Source organism: Lissotriton helveticus, chromosome 4_1 (genome assembly GCF_964261635.1).
Source record: "Lissotriton helveticus chromosome 4_1, aLisHel1.1, whole genome shotgun sequence".
Classification (NCBI taxonomy): domain Eukaryota; kingdom Metazoa; phylum Chordata; class Amphibia; order Caudata; family Salamandridae; genus Lissotriton; species Lissotriton helveticus.
In genome coordinates, this window is record NC_136063.1 from 1,392,867,196 (window position 1) to 1,392,889,476 (window position 22,281).

The following is a 22,281-nucleotide window of genomic DNA, read 5'->3' on the forward strand; positions in this document are numbered from 1 at the left end:
CGCCTGCCTGTGTAGTTTTAAAAGAAACTTTGTCTCCTTTCTGGGAAGCGCTAATCCTCCCAGGCGGGGGTTAATTCATAGAGCTGAAATGCTTCAGCTGCAGTGAGAGGCAGGGTGTCTCCACTGCTTAAACTGAAAGCAAACGAACAGACAGGCATTTCAGCTGCAGTGCGAGGCTAGGAGTCTCCTCTATAATAATATCGAATGTGAAGGCTGTCTTCAGTTCGTGTACCTTCAGTTTTAGCAGAGGAGACTTCCTGTCTCCTCACTATAGCTGAAGCTGAATGGATTAACCCCCTCCTGGGTTGGTGAACATAATAAAAGCATGGGCACTTCGTGCCCCGTCGATTGCCCCTCCCTCCTCCCTCCAACCATTTCGGAGTTCTCTAAGACTTGTCAGGGAACACAGGTAAAATTAGAATGGAGTGCGCCCCCCCCCCCCCTAGGAAGGTGTCGCCCCCCCCCCCCAGGGGGGGCGCCCCACAGTTTGAAGAACTCTGCTCTAAAGGGACGCCAGTGCCCTACAGATATTGCCCCAATAGTATCGGAATTAAGTGATACATTTAAATTCCCCATATAGAGAAACGTTCAAAGTGTTGAATGTCCAAGTGGACAAGCTGTCTAGAGCTCTACGCAATGAAAACATTGAGACATATTTTTTCCACATTTTATTTTTCTCAAAACGTTCAAGCAACTAGATCATTGAACCTCTCAAACATGGATTTTGCTAATGAACTGTACCACAACACTCCACTCTCAATCATCAAAAGACAACAGAGATTTCCTAATTTCACTACTTCTACATATCAAAATACAAACTCACATCTCCCCTATCCCAAATGCTCTACACTGGTTTCTAGTTGCAAGAACTTTTTCCTTCAAGCTATTATGCATTACCTTACCTGCAGTGCAATACATTTTAAAGGAGCTAAATTCCTGAAATCAAGTCACCAATTATTTCCAACCTAGGGTCTCAGATTTCAGGCAGGCACCTTGTCTAATACTTACATCCTAAATAAAGAAAACCCTGACTGGTTCTACTTGTTTCATTCAAGCTGCTAAGCTATGGAATTCACTCCCTGCAAAGATTAGTTCAACTAAGAATCACTTGCAATTCAGGAGAATAGTTATGAGTTCACTACTCGAAATGTAAGGCATTAAAAAATATATGAAATACTTTTTCAGACCACTAACACTAGTGTCAATACAAAATCTGAACTCACTAGCTAACAACAGATGCCCTATGGCGAAAAAAACCTACCAACCCAGTTTGCCGCCTGGCCTCCTAAAAACCACAGCAGGAGGAAGGACTACTTTACATTCATGAAATCCACTAGAGTTCGAAGTTCAATCTCAGAGAAATGTGTTCGCCCTCTAAATTCAGTGAAGGTATTGCCAATATAGGATGAGAATACAAATGTCATTTGAATAGAGCTTTCTGTCACACCTGTTGAAAAACGTCTGTGTGAATCCAATCAAGAAATTGCTATCGTGAACCACAAATTGGTACATAACGTTGATAATTCTGATGCCAATGATATTCTATAAAGTCCAAGCATCTATAAGCTAAGTTTTCACCTTGTCTCCATCTAATACCCAAGTGCTCAGTAACTTGTCTTTAGCAAAAAAAGCTTTTTATTTAAGAAGTTATGAGCCCAAACTAGCATAAGATCTAGAAGACATTTAAGAGCCAATGCTAAGTATTTAGTAGAGGGAGACAGAGAAAGATGCAGTTACAATGATTGAAAGAGACAGAGCATTTAAGCAGGTAAAATGAGATGCACAGTTTATAATCTTAGCCAGGTCTTGATTTCTATCTCAGTATATGTGGGTTGTTAAGAACATATAGTAGAATACTTTTGCCACAATAATGATTAATTCAGGTCAAACTGTAAAAATAAATGTTACAAGAGGTAGGCGACAGGGCTATCCCATGTCTTCACCCTTTTTGCACTTTTTGTGAACCACTAGCAATTTTAACATGTGACAACAAATCTATCAGTATCAGATTGCAAAACTCAAATTATAAGCAGACAATTTCATACTGTATTAGAAGGCAGATAAGAAAACAATTATGCACACATTTAATATAATTTACACATTTACTGAGATCGGAGGGTATAAGGTTAATTACGCAAAAAAAACTAATCTTTATTATTTAAACTCTCCACTTGATATATTTCTCACAAAGTTAAAAGAAAATTATAGCATGAATCAGGATGTGAGATATTTTGTTATTGATGTATGATCAGAGTTTTGATGATGTGTTTAAATTAAATTATAGACTTCTGATTTTCTGAGGCAGTCACTGTTATCAAAATGACAGTCTTTCCCACATTTTATAGTAGAGAAAATTGATTTAATTAAAATGTTGATTCTACTTTTTGAGTATTTGTTTGCCTTAATGTTTTCTGCAATCACAGTCTAATTTCTTTACACAGATAGATCAGATGTTTCAAAGTGTTGTATTGGCAAAATACAAGACCTTAAATACGATTAGCCAAACTAGAAATTGATAAAGCAAATTATGTATGCCAAATTTAAGATTTTAAATATTTGGCAGTCATTGCAATTATGATACTTTAATAAAATATTGTGGAGCAGCTCATCACTTATGATAAATGCATCATTATACAAATGACCGCAGATAAGGCCTAGATCTTCCAGCTTTTTTTAAGACCCTTAAGAATTTCAACAAAAAACCTGACAAATGCTGATCTAAAAAAAAGTTTTTTCAATATTTTTATATCCCTTTTATACATTGGAACCCCACATTAAGATAGTGTAGCTTTTAAAAACTTGATTTAGAGATTACAGCTATCCAAAAATGGGAAAAGTTAGAATTTAATTACATTTTTGATTTGTTTTGGCCAGTGACATGTAGATCACAAGGGAACAAATACAATTACGACGCACTGAAGTAAACGTTGGTTCTGTCTCTTGTTTCACCAAATTTAAAAAGGTTTTAACCCCTTTCTAGAACTGCCAGAGATTATTCAAAGATATGGTTAAAGTTGTATTTAATTAAACTATTTTCAGTTTAGGACATTGTTACAGGTAAAACAGACGTAATACATATTGCGAAATGCTGAGAAATATTTAATAAGTGGACTAAAGAGGAAGGCATTAGAATCTCTAACGATGTCTTAGACGTTTCTTATGGACCTTTTAGGGGTGCTAAGCTTAGATGAATCAATTTATTTGCCAGATAGATGATACACCACAAGTTCTTAAAAACTGTAATTCATGTCTTTCTCCCAGTTGTTGTAGGCATTATATAATAACACAGCTGTCGATTCTTGGAACATGGTGGGTTCTTGTCCTAAAGGTACACATTATTGGAATGATATTGGTAATTTTATCAGTTTCCAGCTTAAACATGAGATTCATCTTGATCCACGAATCATGTTATTAGGCTCTTCCATGCATCAGCAGCAGCTAGATTGACCAAGAAGTTGATTTATTTTCATTTTCATTTCCATTTCCATTAAATGTTCATTTATCATGCAACCTTCAGAAACCCTGCAGGTAACGAGTCTGCAAGACGTGGGGGGAGGGAGGGGGTTTAGATGGCCAGAGTAAAGCTAAAAGTTACATCCCAGTCGAATTAATAGTTTTAAGAAATTTGCAAAGGTATGGAAATCTGTACCCGATTAATGAAATATGTACTATCTATTGTAAGTATTTATGATAATAATTTTTCACCTCAACAAGAAATATGTCAGCATTAACTCCTCCATAATAGTTTTAATTCAATTCATGGCTGAATAGATAAAACATTTTCCTTTTGAGAGGGTATACAGTAGATTACAGTTATATTTCTAGACAAAAAGGAAAAGAGTTATAGAAGATGGTTTATGGGAGTGAGAAGGAAAAGAAAGACCTCAAGTAGAGGAGGAAGCGCCTATCATTTGAGAAAAAGAAGAAGAGAAAAGCATAAAATATAGAGAGTCAACTCAGTTTAGCAATAGTTTGCAATAGGGCACCATCATCAAAGTTTAAAGCAACTCTGAATCAAGTGTTCTTCAGTCTTGTTTTGAAGGAAGAGAAAGAGGGGTTTCGTCTAATATAAATTGTGCAAATCCTGATAATGATCGAGTTAGAGTAGTTCTTTTAGCATATCGGGTACAAGATATAGAATGTTGGAGCTGCAGACCTTTCTGTGGCTGCTTGAGGTTTTGAGTTTACGAACCTTGAAAGTAATGCATGCTGATGTAAAGATGGTCAATTATCATTACTTTAGTTTTTAGCAGATGATCACAATATTTTTCAACCAACTCATGAACACATAGGGAATATTTTTAGTGCTACGATAGAATGCACTTTCTCCATGGTTTTCCTACAAATATGCCTTGCATTTTCACATCTGAAAAAGATAAATAATTGACTACCTTTAGAAGAATAACATCTTATTTTATTGGCAAATTACCAGTGCCAGAACACATTTGCTAGCTCGTAATAAGCATTCTTTAACCTTTAATGCTCGGATTATCTTTCACTCTTCAACCGTCTTCTAGCATCTAGTTCTTCATTGAGATCAGAGGGATGGGTCCAGTATATGAGGTTCCAAACAATCAGCACAATAGTATTTGAGTTGGTTTGCTCGCTTATTACTTCATGAAGATGCAGATGTCTTCAATAGCTACACAAGTAATGTGCCACCATGATTGCACCTGACTATTGTTCTTGCAAATCATGAAGTCGTAATGTAAATAAAGGCTGGCATGAATGCGGCGGCAGTGTTTGCTCTAAATCGCCAATGTAGCATGCCGCATATGTGGCTTGAGGCAGCCATATGAGTCATAGACACTGATATTGCTCTTACATCTTACAATTTTAGCTAACATATCTACTTTTTAAATAAAATATGTGCTAGTTTGTAAAGATTTTAAATACTTGTACAATAAATTATCCTCATCTGTTTTTTATTTAATGAATCTGTTTGATTAAAATTCATACTCAATCCTTAATACATGTTTTGGCACCCTTTTTATTAGGCATTGCTGTTATATGTAGTATTAACATTATCCTTGTTGCTCATAAAGCATTATATAGGATAAATAAACGGTAGGACAGTTCTAACAATCCTGCCTTTGTAGGTAAAAGTCTGAATATCACTGTGTTAGATGAAATGTTCATTTGAAAACTCATGGAGATATTAACTGGGGTGAGTCAGATCCATTACTATGGCCTTCAAATGAGGTATTCCTTCCAGAGCAGCAACATTAACATTGATATAGGATGTGAATAGGTTGATGCTAACTGCTTGTTTTCACCCAGTGACAATCCTGCCTTCCCTTAATTGCACCATCACACCTTTGAAGCGAGTCAGTGATTGATTTTGGTCAATTCATTCCTTTACAGCTGAGTACTTGTGGTTATTGTAACACTAATACATTCCATACTTGATGACTTGCCATGGTTGTTCTTAATTCGTCCCTCAAATACAGTTGACCCATGTTAATGGTAAGGGCACTCTAATAGTGGTAGCTGATTTCTTGCAGTGTCCTAATTTTAACATACAGCTGAATAAGCCATACACAGTTATACTTGAACATTTGCTTGTCGCGCCTTGTTTTCTTTACTCCGTTTTTTGTGTTTTATTGTCAGAACAAGACCTTCTTTCCTTGAGTACTTAAGCTACCACCTGAATTTTATGAGCATTTTAGCTGGACCCTGCAGCAACTTCAAGGACTACATAGCCTTTATTGAGGGGCGGCATGTGCAGATGAAGCTCTTGGAAGTAAACTGGAAACAAAAAGGATATGACAGACTACCCGAGCCATCTCCAAATGTAAGTTCTGATCTGTAAAGGAATCGGGAAAATGAGTGAACGGTAAAAGAAAAGACGGAGGCAAAAAAGGGAAGAAAGCAGAGAATGTAGCAATAGATTTAGAAAGAAAGTAGTAAATTGAATGAAAAAAGTGGCTGTGATAGCAAACTAAGCAAGCATTGGCAAAGCCAATAGGTCATGGCAAAGTGAGAGGTATTGGCTTTGTCAATGTCGATGTATTTTAACCATGTTGTATGGCAGCTCAGCTGTTGTTCAGCATGACTGAAAGTCATAAAAAGGTGCTATGAAATGATCAGCGCTGTTTCCGTCATAGCGCTTATTTGACGGGCTAGAGAAGCGGGCCAAGCAACACAACGGGGGGCGAGTCAAGCAGAAAAACATGGTATGGAGTGGAGGGCAGTGGGGAGAGGGCAAGCAAGCAACACAAATGGGGTGGGTGGGCGAGTGAAGGAGCACAACACAGAAGGGGATGGAGGACAGTTGGGATCTTAGAGCCCATTCACCAGCCAAGCCCAGAAAATATTTGCCATGTAAATCATACAACACACATCACGTAAAAGTTTCTTCAAAATTAAAAAACATGTCCTTGTTTACCATGTTGAACCTTTGACATTACTAAGGCACATTATAGAATTGCACTGAGAAGTATTTATTAAAAGTGATAGTTTTGTCCAACTGGTATTCTGAACTCACGTACTTGAAAGCACTTTCATACGCGATACTGAAGAAAAAAAGTTTTTCCTGAAATAAAATATTTGCCCAAGAGCACACATTTTAAACAGGGGGGACAAGATTTATTCACAGTTGATGTGGTAGAGACCAGCACAGAAAGAGACCATGCATGCAACTTGCAGCTGAGACCTAAAAACAAAAGTGATTCAGGAGCAGCGGCTGACTTCTGTACACAAAGGATTCCCCACACACACAACACTCCCCTAGCTCTGTTCCCTGACTGAGAGGAGAAAGCAGAAAAGATCCCCAACATAAAGAAATAAAACGAAAACCATAAATCACGACAACACCAAACAACCCTTGGCAAGAGGTTTGTAGGAGTGCAGTGCTCCTCCACAAAAATTGGTTACATGAACACAAGTTTATGAAAAAAGGAGGGGGTGGAGAAGAAACAGATTGAGGAAGAAGGGTAGTAGGGAAAAGAAGCAACATGGGTGGGAGACGGGCCGAAAGCACAAGCACTCGTGGAATGCTGGAACATAAAATAATACAAAGTAGCTCCAAAAACAGGAGCAGCTGATGGACATAAGCATCTGGTCCACGCTCTGAAGGAGGGCCAAACACGAGGACATGATGCAGGCATGTCTTCACAAACCTGAATGAAGGAAATGAGAACGACGCTGCAGTAAACATTGATAAAGCTGTAGGCGCGCTGTAAGTCCACTGCGTGTAAACAAAAAATCCTAAAGAGACAGGGCATGCACTGTCTAGCTGAGACCTAAATAGAAATTGAGGGAGAGGGAAAAAGATCATTGGGGGAAGAAAAACATAAAAGTAAAGGGCAAAAGGGTGAAGAGAAATGTGCAGATGTAAACAAGAAGGAAGGAAGAAAGAAAGAACAAAGACATGAAAACAATGGAAAAGAAAAGGGAAAGAAAAATGTAAAAACAGCAAAAAAGAGAGGCAGGACAAAGGAAACAGAAAGTGAAAAGCAGAAACAAATCAATGCATGAGTAAGGCAAAGTGGATGCATACCTGGAGACGTGTGCTGTAGGGTGATTTTAAAACTAGGATCATGCCAATAGATGTAGCCCAAGGGCTAAAGCTAATGGCTAAGAATAAGCAATCAGCAACATGAGGTTTGATCTGAGCCACGCTGTGCATCCTAGGAGCAGTACGCAGGCATCGCATATTTCAGAAACACCACTGGTACAATTAATATCCCTTCTCAACTGAGCGAGAAACCTGACAGCCACATTTTGCAATCATATTATTACCAGCAACCCCAGGATTTATGGAATATTCAGGGAACACATGCATATATAATGTACTCTGGCATATGACTGCAGCCGCTTCAATATTATTTTGCCGAACAGAAAATAAAATAACCCATTCGCTTCTGTTATACTATCAGCAGTCCTGGTAGTGTATTTTCTACCACACACATTTCAATGTAATAATAAGTGTCACTAATAATAATGGCCATCCGTACCAGGCCCCACTTTTCAACAAATATGTGTCTTTTGTGCAACCATCGTTTCTTTTGGGCACACAGATTTCTGAAAGGCGCATGCTTGAGTTTCTGCTGCTGAGAAATAATGCTTTTGGACCCTGTGGAATTTTCCATGACTTTTCTTCATTAATGACACGCAAAAATACAAAGGTGCCCAGGAGCACATAGTTAGGTGAAGGAATGGCAGGCTTCAAACCCAAGTCCTCTGAGCTTCCTAGGCAGCGAGCTTTATCTCATCACATAGGAGCAGTGACACATTGGCACCACACGAGATATCCTGCTGTCCTATGAAAGACAAAATACAGATTTAAAAATCTGAAGAGGATTGAGACAGTTTTACAATTGCACATAAGGCAATTACGATGACTGCATAGACTTCTTGTCCAATGGATTTCATTTCCAGCTGTGCATCCATTAAAAGTAAACTCATAAAGTTTTTTTTCGCAACGGCGCTCTGAGTTATGTTTCTGTGAAATGAGGGACATACTGTCGGCTCTACAACCCCCACCCTATAAATCCAGACCACTAAACCCAGTTTTGAGTTTGCCTTGCAGTTACTTTGACGGAAGGGTATGTTGGCCTAATTTTTTATTTAAAGGCAATTTAATCATTTACACTTCGGCTGAAATGTCATTGGGCAGGAGGTAGAAACTTGCAAACCTTGGTAAACATATGGGAATTCCCCCCACAGCACCTTGCTTGCGCCCCTCTTAAGGTTTTTTTAAGTCAGTGTAGAATTTGTAATCTATGGCCTCTGACTGGAGGTGCTAGGGAACATTAAGCTGTACAAAATATAACATTTGCAAGGAAGCATTACATAATGACTGCGTTGCTTTAAATTAACTTTTAGTTTACGTTTAGTACCTGTAGTGGCATAGAGACTTCCAGTGGGGGCCCTGTTTTCTCTGCTAGCTTGCCGCTCAATTAAGAACCAATGGAACTAACATGATAACTTTCAGTGTACAGTCTAGGACCTGGGCCTGGGGAGAGACATGATGACGCCATCATTTTCCACGAAGGAATGCATTTTGCACTTGTTGGTGCCTTCTGTGCAGTTATGATTGTAGCGTCTTCCCCAGTCCAGTAACATTCAAATTGCCACCCTCAAACCTCTGTAGTGCAAGTCTTTAATCTTTACATTAACTAACTGTACGCATTGCGCCATCAACTTTATTACCCAGACACATCCACATGATTACATCATTCTTCTACGGAGTCCATCAGGACCCAGAAGGGTCCCACTATACATATTTACAAAACACTACATCTCCCATTGAAGAACTTTAGTTCCCATGGCTCTCACAAACATCAAGGTGGCAGGAGTTTCACCTGTAGTGGAATGGTGAGTTGATCTGTAGGCACCAAAGGCTGAACATAGAGTCGATTTGAGATCACTTCCTTCTAGTGCAGTGCTCTGAACTACTCTCTTTAGCTTTCCCATGAAGCGTTCGACAACACTGTTGGCATGTGGTCAGAGAGAGATACTTTTCTGATGTTTGACATTCATGTTAGAAAGAAATCTTAAACTCTCAGTTGTTAAACAGTGGGCCATTGTCGGACCTAAAAATGTAGGGAACACCCATTGTTGCCAAAATGTCTTTTAATGCCCGATTACTTTGTCATGTATGGTGGACGACTGGGTTTCCGCAAGGGGACATCGTGAGTACTCATCAACAACTACCATTAGATGATGTCCATTGTTAAGGAGTCTAAAGAAATCAACGGCAATCCTCTCCCATACCTTCTTCAGGAGATCAGACTTAACTAATGGATGCTGTGTTGTTTTGGGAGGCAAGTAGTTGCACAAATGACAGGCCTTTAATTGTCTTTCCATTCTTTCGTCAAGATGAGGAACCGCACTCGGTCTCGAAGAGCTCCCTTGATAGCGACAATGCCACCATGACCCTCAATGGCCAGTTCAATGACTTGTTGTCGCAAACTCTCTTAAATGACAAGACTCAAACCTTGTAAAATAATGCCTTCTTGTGTGACAGAGAGTTCCTCTTTCTCATTTTGGAACTTTTGATACTCAAAGTCATCCGTAAGAGGTCGAGTGTGTTTCTTCCAGGATTACTAGAGAACACGCAGATCTTGATCTGTATTTGTAGCAGCAAGAATTTGCTCCACTGAAAGAGCTGCATTTATGCTTTACTTTTCTATAAAGTTAACATAGCCCTCAGCCGCTTTAGACGTGCTGTGACACTGTACTGGCACTCGTGTAAAGTAGTCAGCAGGATTTTTATCTTTCCTTGGCCTATGCACAATAGTGTAATCATACTCTTGCATTTGCAAGCCCACCTCTCGATGCAAGGGGGCATCTTGGCTTTTGGATTCTCAAAAATAGTAAGCAAAGCTTGGTGGTCAGTGACAAGGGTGAAGTGTTTTCCATATAGAAACACATGGAAGTGTTCACAAGCCCATACCACAGCTAGAGTTTCTTCCTCAGGTTAGGAATAAGCACAGTAAGTCTGTGTCAAACTCTGGCTCGCGTAAGCCACAATGTGCCTTTGGGCATTGTCATGTCCCCTTGCTGGGCAAGGATCGCACCCAACCTCACTGTGACGGCATCTGTTACAATCTCAGTATTAAGTCTTGGATCAAAATATACCATTTAATTAGTGCTCTCAAATGTACGTTTGATTTTTTTAAAGCTTCGGTCGCATTCAGGTGACCCCTTGAATACAGCAATATTTTTTGTCAAGTCTGTCAATGGAGCTCTGATTGTGACAAAATAACGAATAGACCTGGAACACTAGCTGGCCATGCCAAGGAAGGATCACAGCATGGTTGCATCTTGAGGTGGAGTTATGGACGACAAGGCTTGTACGTTAGAGGGATCTGGTGTCATCCCTTTTCAGAGAAAATTTGCCCAAATAATTTGAGTTTTGTTTTGTGAAACTTACACTTTTATGCATTCAAAGTGAGACCGGCATCAGCCAGCAAGCTTCATATTTGTGTAAGGGCTTTGTCATGTTCTTTTTGAGTGACCCCAAATACCAGTATATCATCACTATAATTAAAAGCATGTGTGACAGACTGTATTATGCTGTACATGACACCCTGAAGGAGTTCAGAAGTTGACAGCACCCCAAAACTTAGGCCCTGATTTCGATTTTGGCAGACGGGTTACTCCGTCCTGTCCGCCAAAATATAAATCACATATGAGTAACCCGTCTGCCAAGATCTAAAGCTGGCCCTTAGTCTTTTATATCTGAACAAATCAATATAGGTCAAAAAGGTGGTAATGTCAATGCAGTTACCTTCTAGTTCAAGTTGAGGATATCCCTTATTCAGATCAAGACAAGAAAAAAATTTGGCACCATTCAGCTGTGTAATCACATTTGCAATATGCAAACCAGGATGTCGTTCTTTCTCAATTGCCTAGTTAGCTTGGCACATATCAACACAGATGCGTATGGCAGCTCCACTGGCCTTTTTGGGCGCTAACACTATGCGTGAAACCCATGGTGTCGGACCAGTAGAGAGTTCAATGATATCATGCTTTAACAGCATTTCAAGTTCTTTCTGAAAAACAATTGGATGGTATCGTTGAGCAACAGGATGAATGACATCACTGGTATGAAGTTGCACTTTCAAGGTCTTAAGCTTTTCTAGTCCATGAAACAATGATGGGAACTGACTTACTATGTCTGCATGTGCATTTATGTTATAGTTGATGGAAATCAGACCCTTTTCTGCAACAGTACTGAAACAGAGTAAACATGCACCTGACAAACTACCTTCAAGAGCATGAATCGGTGCTTATACCTTTGTCTTCTTGTGTTGCAGGGTTGCTATAAGTGATCCATGACTTTGTAATTGCTTAGAGGCAGCCCAAGTGTACACCTTTGTCTTTGAAGGTGCGAGACGGAGCACTGGCGACAGTTCATTGTACTTCTCTGCCGTCATGATGTTTATCGATACACCACTATCAATGCTAAAAGGCATTGAACAACCATTCACTTTTTGCGTGCTCTTGGGGCAATGTCTAAAGAAACGTGATTGTTTTGCATGACAATCTCACTTGGACTTGAACTCTTCTTTGCATGAAGCCAAACCCACATGCTCATGTCATTCACCAGTCAACTCCATCACACAGCCGTCTTCTTCACTGTCGTTTTACAATGACATTGAGCATCCTGTGGAAGATAAATTCAATGACGATCTACCTTGTTTAGTTTCCACTTGCCTCAATTGGTGTCACTGCCTGTTCTTGGGGGCGTGGCTAGAGGATTTCTGGAATTTTCTGGTGTCCATTTTCCCTTTTCGATGGGACACAGTTGGTTTCTCTTTTGCTTTGCAAACCGTTACAAAATGGTTTCCTATCCCTCAACCTTTGCATGTTTGTCCAATGGCGTGACATTTACCTTTGTGCGGATAAGAGAATCTGCATCGGAAACACAATTTCTTTTTTCTCTGAGACATCACTTTATGTCCCTTGAACCTTGTGTCTCTGCTTAGTTCCCTTTGGGCTACTCCAGCTTCCATATCTGAAGCATGTCGATCTGCATGTTCTCCTGCTCTCGCAGCCATGAGAACTCTCTCCAGACTGAGTGTCTCGTTCAGCATACATTGAACGAGTCAGAAAGGCACCCATTGATGACTTTGAGATGGGTGGCTTCTTGATCATTGAATTCATTGAACTTGCAGTGCTTGATGAGGGCCTTAAGTCTTTCAGCAAAGTCATCTATTGTTTTTCCAGCTTGCTGTCTGGCTTGGTTGAAGATGTACCTTCAAAGTCGCCGTTCAGCATTGGATTGAACTTGATTCCTAATGCTGTCTTAATCCGACGGTAACACGTTTCATCAGCTTGTGGTATCTTCTTTATTACTTCTTTCACTCCGTCACCTGCAAGGTTCTTCAAGTATTGGATGATCTTTTTGTCATCTGTTCCGTATAGTTTGTTGATGGAATCTTCAAATTTTTCTATCCAGGCAGTCCATCTGGTGCCAAAATTAAGTTTTTTGGCGGAATCGAATGCAAGCAGCGGTTTCAAGAAAACATCAGCATCATAGGCAGTTGTGGTCCTCAGTGATGTTGAGAGTAAGGGTGAGTGGCAAACTCCGCTCCACCAGCAGAGTTCACAGAGTTTTGGCTACTTCGCGCTCCGCTTGGAGCTTGGAGTTCTGCAAAAATCTCTGCATACCGCCGGTGGAGCGGAGCTTAACTGCGTGGTCACCGCTCACCTCAATATCGTTGCCCACGGCGGTACAAAGAGCCACAAACAACCTCCGATTCTGCCATCCTATATTTACCATAAGGTGCCATCTTACTGTGGTCAGCTGTCCACTACTTGAATGCGCCATCTGTGAAATCCGCTATCAGCTTGTGTCTCCTGTAGCTGACGGATGTCATCATTGTTTATAATGTTAAGGCTTCCGGGCCGCGTATAACTCAATCCCGCAGTGGAACACATTGTGAGAATGTTCTGAGACTGGGTGGTCCTGATAATATGTAAGGTGACCTAAGATTGGAGCGTTGAGCCACCTCAGCCAATCCCAATGCTCTGATGATTGGCTGAGGTGGCCATTGCAGTTTGCACGTGGATCTATCCGTCCTTTACTTACAGTCGGTGAATGTAACTTCAATCTCAGAGTGATACTCTTGTGGGAGTGGAGATGCATGAATGGGGCTGGAGGGAGGTGGGCTGCTGCTGGAGAAGCAGGCTGGTCTCTCCAGCCAGTCCGGACTCAGGCAGGGCACAGTGTACAGCAGGAGCCGCCACACCCCTGGCTAGGTGTGCCAACGCTGCACACCCCTGCAGAGCTCCACCGTCGCGTTGATTGCCTGAGAGAGTACTTTTGCAGGTGGGGGAAGAGAAGGGAGGGCAGTGTGGAAACTAAGAGAGAGGACACGAGCCTGGAGTGAGAACATGGGCACGAAGCATGATCCTGCCCTGGAGAGAGGCGCACTGCACCATGTAGTATGCTGCTGTTGCACCCTCCTTGAATGAGGACTCGGAGCCTGTCCCTGCGCACTACTGGGAGACTGTCTTGCAGTTGCACAGCGCCCTTCAGCGAGGAGCATGGTACTGCTCCTGACTCCCGACGTGACGGGCACTGCATGCTACTCCAAGGAACATGCACTGCTACAAGCTATATCTCTTGGCTGCTGGCCCTACTGCACTGCACAGTAGGTGAGTGTAAGCCGGAGGAGCAATGGAGGGGGTGCATGTCATGTCAGCCAAGTACTAGTTTATTGTATTGTAGGGGAGGATGTGTAATACTGGGTGGCCAAGCAATACTGTTATTGTTATTGTTATTGTTATTGTGGTTTTGTATCGCGCCTAATCACCTGCAGGTCTCTAAGCGCTTGGAAAGATGGTAACAGACAATAACTTGACAAGGTGGAAGCAGAGGCCGAAGCTAGATTATACTGTGCTCATGCTTCTACTGAACAGTAGCGTTTTTAGGCTCTTTCTAATACTTCGCCCGCCCCTGAGTTTTTTGGCGACTCCGCAGAATTCCGCGGAGGGAAACTCCGCAAGCTCCGCCCAGCCTTTGTTGAGAGTAGGGCATCTCTGGCATCGTCTGCTGCCTGCTAGGACCTGCTCCATTCATACAATCTCTAAGTCCCAGCTGCAAGCTGGCATCAGTGCTGTCACTGCCGATCTGATGTTGTACAGCCTCTTTTTCATCTTTGGCAATGAGTAACTGTTTTGTCTCCTGTACATGGTTGTCACCATTCTCAACCTTCTGCATAGCACCAGGTTTTTACTGCCTTTAGTGTTTTGTGGCACCAGGCTGATTCTGCTTTTGGCATGATTTTATGTACCTGGCTGTCGTGGCTTTTGGTGCTTCTCTGTACCTGGCTGTTGCTGCCTTTAGTGCTATCATACTGTATGTAAGATGTCTCTGTGTTGTTGCGGCGCAGTACCTCTTCTTTCAGCATTATCTGCAGGTTCTGGGCCAACTGTGGCTGAATTTTCTGTAGGGCCTTCACGTTCTTCGAAAGCCTTGCACTGGCTTGAGTGGCGCTTTAACTCCACATATGCTAACTGTTGACTACTTAACTTCGAATGAGATGCACATGGCACGCACAAGCAGTGTGCTGGACCTCAGAAAACTCTCAGGTAGGTAGCATCCTCCCCAGCCCAGTTGCATGCCAATGACCACACTTGGAGCTCTGTTGTGCACGTCTTTGTTCTTCAGAGTGCAACCGTTAACTAACTGTACGTATTGTATCATCAACTTTACAAACTACACCCAAACACTCCCACATGATTACATAATTCTTCTATAGAGTCCACCAGGGACCAGAAGGGTTCCGCTATACATATTTACAAGACACTAAAGTGATGTTTCTGGTGGACACCAGTTTTCCTTGAACAATTAGGAGCAGGATGGTGACTCCTAGACCCAGAAGATAAGAGAGATCCTAGATAACCAATAACCTACATGGTATCTTCCTCTCTAGGTGGCAATGTGGTAAGTAGATTGAACTACACCAATACTCCACCGCACTCTGTGGTGGAAAAATGAAAAACCTTTTTTATACAACCCTCACCAACTCTAGTAGTAGAATGCGTCATCTTTGGGTTCACCTTGACTCCTAAAAGTCAGGGTGGGCTTGACCATATTCCAGGGAGCTCTTTGAAGAAGTGTTTGTGTGTTTTTTTTGTGGTTATATACTATTAAATAAACATTCCTCAACCACCCCAAGGTATCCCTTTTTTCGCGGGGTGAATTGGAAAGATTAAAACTGTTAATAGACAGGGCAATCAAGATATTGTGGTCCTATGACCCTAATGTAAAAATGCTGACATATTTATGCTCCATTCTCTAGGCCTAACATAGGTCCTGGGCATTCCTCAGGCAACAACAGAGAAAGTGATTCCCCAGTGGCACACTACTGCAATTTTTACAGACAAATGCGTAGCATGCAAGAGGTAAGCTTGTGCACACAAAATAAAAGTGATGTTCTTGCTGTGTATTGAAAGTACCACAGAATCAAGTAAGTTATACTTATAAAGCGGCAGTGGGGGTAGGTCTTGTAGTCAAATGAGCATAAAGGGTCCCTGCCCTCTGCAAACCTGTTTGAAGCTCCGTTCTCCCTGGCTAGTAGCTACCTTTTGTCTGCGTTTTTACATTAGGGTCATAGGCCCACAATATTCTGTTCTTCCCTGATGCAGGCGTAATGAGGAGAAATACTTCTCATTTCTCCTCGTTTTTTATTTACTATATGCAGCACACATATAAAGAGGGAGGTACTTTAAAGCATAGTTTTGTACAGGAAGGGGCCCCTTCCTGCACAAAACCTATGCAGTCACCCATCCACTATGGTGCTAGGTGCCTGCATTGGCATATGGCTGCCACAAGAGTGCCAACTCCGGTAGGTAGTAGAACTGTGCTACTTCTAAGTGTATAAGGCCTAGTTCTTCTCTCTCCTGTTCACACTATGCAGGGCGCCAACTTTACTAACTGCGCTGCGAGGTGTGAACTCTGTGTAAATATGCTCCTCAGTCTCTTTATGATAATATTTAATGGAAGACATATCAAATATGAACATATGCAGTGTGGCTTTAAAACAGGGTGGTCTACAATATGTCTTCTTCTCTAGCTTTAGATTGTAATATGTAAAGGTTCGTATTATCAGTCTCTTTTCAGTCATTCCAAGTACGGTAAATGGCACATCTGTGCAATTAACTAGTCATTAAATACTGACAGAAAAGTGCGGCTACTGTTTGAAAGTGTTGTTACCGTCCCATTAAAGGGACAGCAGCTGTGCATGAAAAGTGCTCATGTTGGCCATTACCAGTAGAGGAGTGCTTTTGAGAATTGTCACACCGGTGCATTATGGGTCTGGGGACTTTTGTAGAACGCTACTCGTCACCCATGAGGCTATCCAGGCGCTGGCAGCGTCTAATTGATTAGCCGAATAGCCCGGTCTTCAGGGACTTTCGGGACTCAATGAACAAATGCATCCAATGCTGCAGCCTTTGTTCGAGCCCATGGTCGCAGGTTTGAATCCCAACATGGTTGAGACGAGGCGCTCAGGAAGAGCTACCATGAAAGCTAAAAGCTAAGTGAAGGTAGGAACTCACGTTTGGAGCACCCCTACATCTTTCCCAACCCCGAGGCGGCCGGTATGAGCAACATGGTGGTCTTCGGTTAACAAAGAACAAGTGTCCAAGAGTGGAGTGGCAGCATAGAGTGCAGCCCTGATGAAACTGCCTATAAGCATGTGGCAGTGAAACATGTCGGCACTGGCATTAGGTAATGGTTTGCATGAATAGCTACCAGCCTTTTTAGTGGTACAGCATACATTTTTTCCCTATGATTAAAGTTGGTTAAGGGAATTAGATGCTGTGTTTTATGCACTTATTTATGTTGTGTGTTTGTCACTAGCAGATGCTCTCTGCTTTCCACTGTTTTTACACGTTTTGGTTGTTTGTTTTGGACACTATTTTCTCTCTTTCTTTGAGAATCAAGTGACTACCGATGATGAGACAGGGGCTTGTCTGGAAATTACATACCAGTTACCCCGTTGGTGGTGTTTCCGTGAGGTGTCACTTGGTTTTCACACATTTTTTCTAAGGAGAACTTGATCCAACACCGTGGTGTGGATCTTTGTTAACGACCTAGGTGGGTCAGACAAATTGTTGTTCGGTGTTTCTGCCAAGGAAATTTGTTTTTTTTTACATGAATTTGGGTGCAGTGCAGTGAAAGTATCCCCACACAACTTGTAGGGTTCTGGAGTAGTTATCAGTATACATAGACTGTTCTACCTCCCTAGTAACTGACACCTTTTGACGTCCATGGATAGGGTCTTTTGTGTGTTCTTGAATCCCAACATGCCAAGCCAGCCTTTGCCTTTCTGAAGTCAATACAAGGAATGTTATTGGGTGAGTGATATTAAATACTGGTTATTTGCCAAAAGACCCCTTTGAGTGATATACCTCTTTTTAAGCAATGTTGTAAAGCAGCACATCGTTAAAGTGTTTGTAACGTGTGCAATGGATTTGAAATGTACCAGTGCTACTGTGTTGGTTCCTGTGTTGGTTGCCCGCTTTGGGGTTGCTTGTGGCTGCTTCTGGATGGAGCCTTTCCTCGCAGTTCAGGGCGGACTGTTGTGTTGAGCAGGGTCAGCGCTGATTTGCACAAGACGAGCCTTTGTAAACAGTGGTATGGTGGGTGAAAAACGATGGGCTGGAATGCGGCCCGAGCCAACGCCAGTGACTGAGACTAATTCAAGAATTCTATTCATCACTTTGTTGCTGCTGCTGCCTCTCTCCATTCCAGCAACAAACCACAATGTCTCAACAGGTAATATTTTCAAAGGGCAATTAGATAAGGTGCAAAATCAATAACAAAAGGTCTCAATTCCTGCATGTCATGAACAGCAGTACTGAATGCTACCTGTCAGTTTAATTATTTCATTTACACACATTCCACCCTGTTAGGAAACAGGTGTATACTGTGTGTGACTACAGCTACATAATGAAAATAAATGGCTTACAAAAACCAATCAAAGTAGTAATGACCTATCACTGTGTCAGAGTGTGGTAAAGTGAGAGATGTGATGCACCTTTTATAAAACATCATACTGCAGTAAGCTCAGTGAAGACCAGGCATTTAATGCTGGGTCTGCGCCTGTGGATAGGCAGTGGACATTGTAAGCCGGGTGTGTGTATTGCTGTTCTGTGCTCTACACACCACGAACCTTTATTCCTTCATGTCTCGGAGAAGCCATATGAGGAGAGCGGTGCTTTATAAGACTGAAAAGCATAAAATCTATACTCTCTTCAACATGCCACTAGATGCAATGCTTGGGTTTCAAAAGAAAACACATTCAATTATAATCGAACACAAATTGCATATTATATATTGTTTATTTTATGGATTCCGTAACTTGCTAGCAAATACTGGCAAAAGCAGGAGAGCACTGTGGATGATTGCCTAGGCATAGATTGGCCATTCTGAGCATTATCGCTTCATTTGCATTTGTCTGTTTGGCAGATGATGGTGAAGATTGAGAAATATCATGAAAGCACTTTCATAATACTACAGAGGGTATTTATAATGGGGACATGTGCTAGTAACTGTTGTTTTATTCTATTAGCTATGCACCTAGGAGGTTTTTAACGTCTGTGAAGTCAGTCCATGTAATGCGTTAGCGTTCAATATTTTGTGTCTATGCTGGTTATTGTTTGCGGGAGTCCCAAACATAGGGACGGCTGTGTCTCAGTAGAGACGGCATCCCCATTTAAGCTTCTACATGATGGTGTGCAGGTACCCGTTACAGGTTAACAGCAAAAAAGTTCCATCCAGAATAGCTGGACCTGATCATTTCCTTACTTGGGGTACCAGACAGATTGTTACACCGAGTATTGCTGGTTTCCACACACCATACAACGATATTCTGCATCAGACGCATTAAACCTCCAAACTGTCTCACTCATAATTAAAATCCAATAGTGGGGATCGCGACTTTTGCGTTCCACACCCTGGTGCACAACAATGTATTTAGAGGATTCTAGATTCCCCTTAAATTCGTCCATTTCTTTTCAAATACTGATTCGTCCAAGCTTTAACCTTAACATATTCCTTGCAATATTTCCATCCGCTCCACATATCAATCAAGTATCGTGCTTTTTGAAACTTTCGGTATTTACAGGTGCCCATCCAAGCCTCTTTGTAATATGATTCATACACGAAAAGTAGTTCTCAGCAGCATCCTTTATTTAGTACCCCCTTTATTTAGTACCCAATACATTTCGAGCAATTACTTGCTCTTCGTCAGGGGTGGCTGTAAAACAACATCATGAAATTCACATTAATGATAAAGACATCTCGTTAACCTTTAAACTCAATTTCCTGCAAACATGGTAGTCGAAGGCGATTTCATTGCATGATTTAGTTACAACAAAATACGTTCATTTTTTACCGCTCCCCCAGGGTTTTTACATAGCTTATATGACTGCACAAACATTTCAAAGCTGAAATACTTTACAACGAAGTTATCTATCGATTTGTCCTTACTTTTTATGTAGGTATACACCCGCTTTCATCACCTACTCAGTTTTTGTACGCTTGTTGATTGCGCCATGGCTACACTCATAATTAAGCCAATCTAGTGTTCGCAGCACTAGCTGGCTAGTGTACAGTGCAGTTCAAGGCTTGCAGATCATTAGATAGCTCGAATATCAGAGAATTCTATGCCCCTGCTGCCCCGGATGCTCTCCCCTATTTATGTTGCTCCCCCATCTGCGTTCCCTCCAACTTCCGTGCTGCCACTTCTGCACAGCTGTCAGGCAGTGCAGCGCAAGAGGCTATGGACATGCTCTGCCGGGGTTATGCCCTCCAGGCAACCCCCACCTCCTGCTCCCTGTGGGGTGTGTCTTCAAGGCATCTGTGGTGTAATCAGGGGCGGTTCCTCCACTATGGCGGAGGAGTGTCACTCCACTTCTGAAATGCAGCAGTCAGAAGAAAAATAAAATGACAAAACTATTTTATTGTCTTTTTATTTTTACTTTCAGCCCGCCGAGTCGAGGGCGGGCCACTGTGTAGTATCTTATAGCAGGGGGAGGAGGAGTGGTAGGCACTAAAAGTGTGCATGCCGGTTTGGCCGGCCATCCAAACCGACATGCGCACTTGGATATCTCTAGGCTGTTACTTGAAGATATCCTAGTGTTCAGGGGCACAGGCCGGAGTGGAAAACCGGCCCGCTCTGCCCAATCCCAGTGCTTCTCTTAAGCTGGAAGAAGCGCTGAGATTGGGTGGTGTGTGGGAGCCTGTGGCCATGCGAATTGTAGTGCCAGGACGGGATCAGAGGAGCAGCGCGGCATGGTAGCAGAAGATTACGCCAGCCAGCAAAAAAGGTACGATTATATATATATATATATATATATATATCTTTTTTTGTTTTTCTTGTACCCTACCCCCCAACAAACTCGGATTGGCATTAGCTGCACCGGCGCGTATAACCTTTTTTTGTTTTCTCCCTCTTACATGTCAAGGGGATGAAATAATGTAGCCATCCGACCACAAATACGAGGCTCGGAAGAGACTAAGGGCCATATATAGGTGGCCCAATACCGGTCGGTAATGGTGAAATTCATTAAATTTCACCGTTACCAAACGGTATTTAGGCATTTGAGATGTAGGGAGGATTCAGTATTAAGGAATCGGTAAATACCGATTCCTTAATACCGATTGCTTAAATGTAATGTAGGTTGCACTTAAAAGAGTGCTTTTGTGCCTTTAGGAATCGGTAATTACCACCAACTTAAAGTTGGTGGTAATTATCGAATTCCTTAAAAAAAGCACTTTCTTGTTTTTTTTTATGTGCCATGTGGCACACATCCATGCCCTTATGGCATGCATCTGTGCCACATGTGCACACATGCACATTTCAGGGGTTCAACAGGGTGTCCTTTGGACACCCTGGCACCCTTAAAATACCTCCAGGTATTACCGATTCGGTAATACCAAATCGTTAATACTGACTGTCTTCACATTCATTCCTATGGGCCTCCAAGCCCATAGGAATGAATGGGTAGGTAATCGTTATTACCGAATCTCAATTACCGATTCGGTAATAACGCATATTAAGAATTCAGTATTTTTTTACCAAATTCTTATCTTACCTACATCTGAATGCCCGATTCCTAAATACCGAATCGGTAAAATTCGGTATTTAGGAATCGGTATTTCCAAGTTACCTACATCTAGCCCTAAGTCTCACTCTCTGACCCTCCTCTAATAAACCTTCAGCAGTAACCTGTTTGCTTGTGAGAGGCTGTGATTGGGAAGAAGGTTCAGAAATACAAAAGGCATACAGGACTCTGCAAATTCTGTTTACCTTCTGTTTGTGGTACTCTGGAAGGTGAGGTGTCGAAGTGGTTGAGCCAGGGGTAGCAAGGAGCAAGTCAGTGGTGGGAGGTGTTACTACCAGTGACCCCCAATTGAGGTTCATGAATGTGGTCTTTTTATATGGCACTAAATGTCAAGTTTGAATTTGTTCTGGTTGCTCTTTCTGTGCTTGTTGAGATTTTAGTGTTTATAGTTTAAGGCATAGTATTTTTATTTTATTTTGTGCAAGCTGCCATTTTATTCTACTTCGTGCGTGCTGATGTTTCCTGTGCAAAAAGTGAGAAGTCGTCTTGGCCAGCCTCTGCTATAATCATTGGTTGGTGGTAGGTATTCAGGGACACTTGAGTATTGTGTAAAGTAACACTGATAATACTGATAGAGAACCCATTTTTAGGGCTCGCCTGCTGATGCGCTTCTGCGCACAGCTGGCGAAGCTCTATTATGGCTTATCCAGTGTTTAACAACACTGGCGATTCCTTGAAGTGCAT

At 41.8% G+C, this 22,281-nt stretch overlaps 1 protein-coding gene across 4 annotated transcripts in view; it reads left to right on the top strand.

The window, feature by feature from the left end:
- Positions 1-22,281, top strand: part of MBOAT1 (membrane bound glycerophospholipid O-acyltransferase 1) — a 473,424-nt gene that overhangs the window by 330,625 nt on the left and 120,518 nt on the right. For all 4 annotated transcript variants that reach the window (XM_078687935.1, XM_078687934.1, XM_078687937.1 and 1 more), the window contains one exon: positions 5,611-5,794. In XM_078687935.1, coding sequence (XP_078544061.1) covers positions 5,611-5,794 — 184 coding nt within the window. The remainder of the gene's footprint in view (positions 1-5,610; positions 5,795-22,281) is intronic.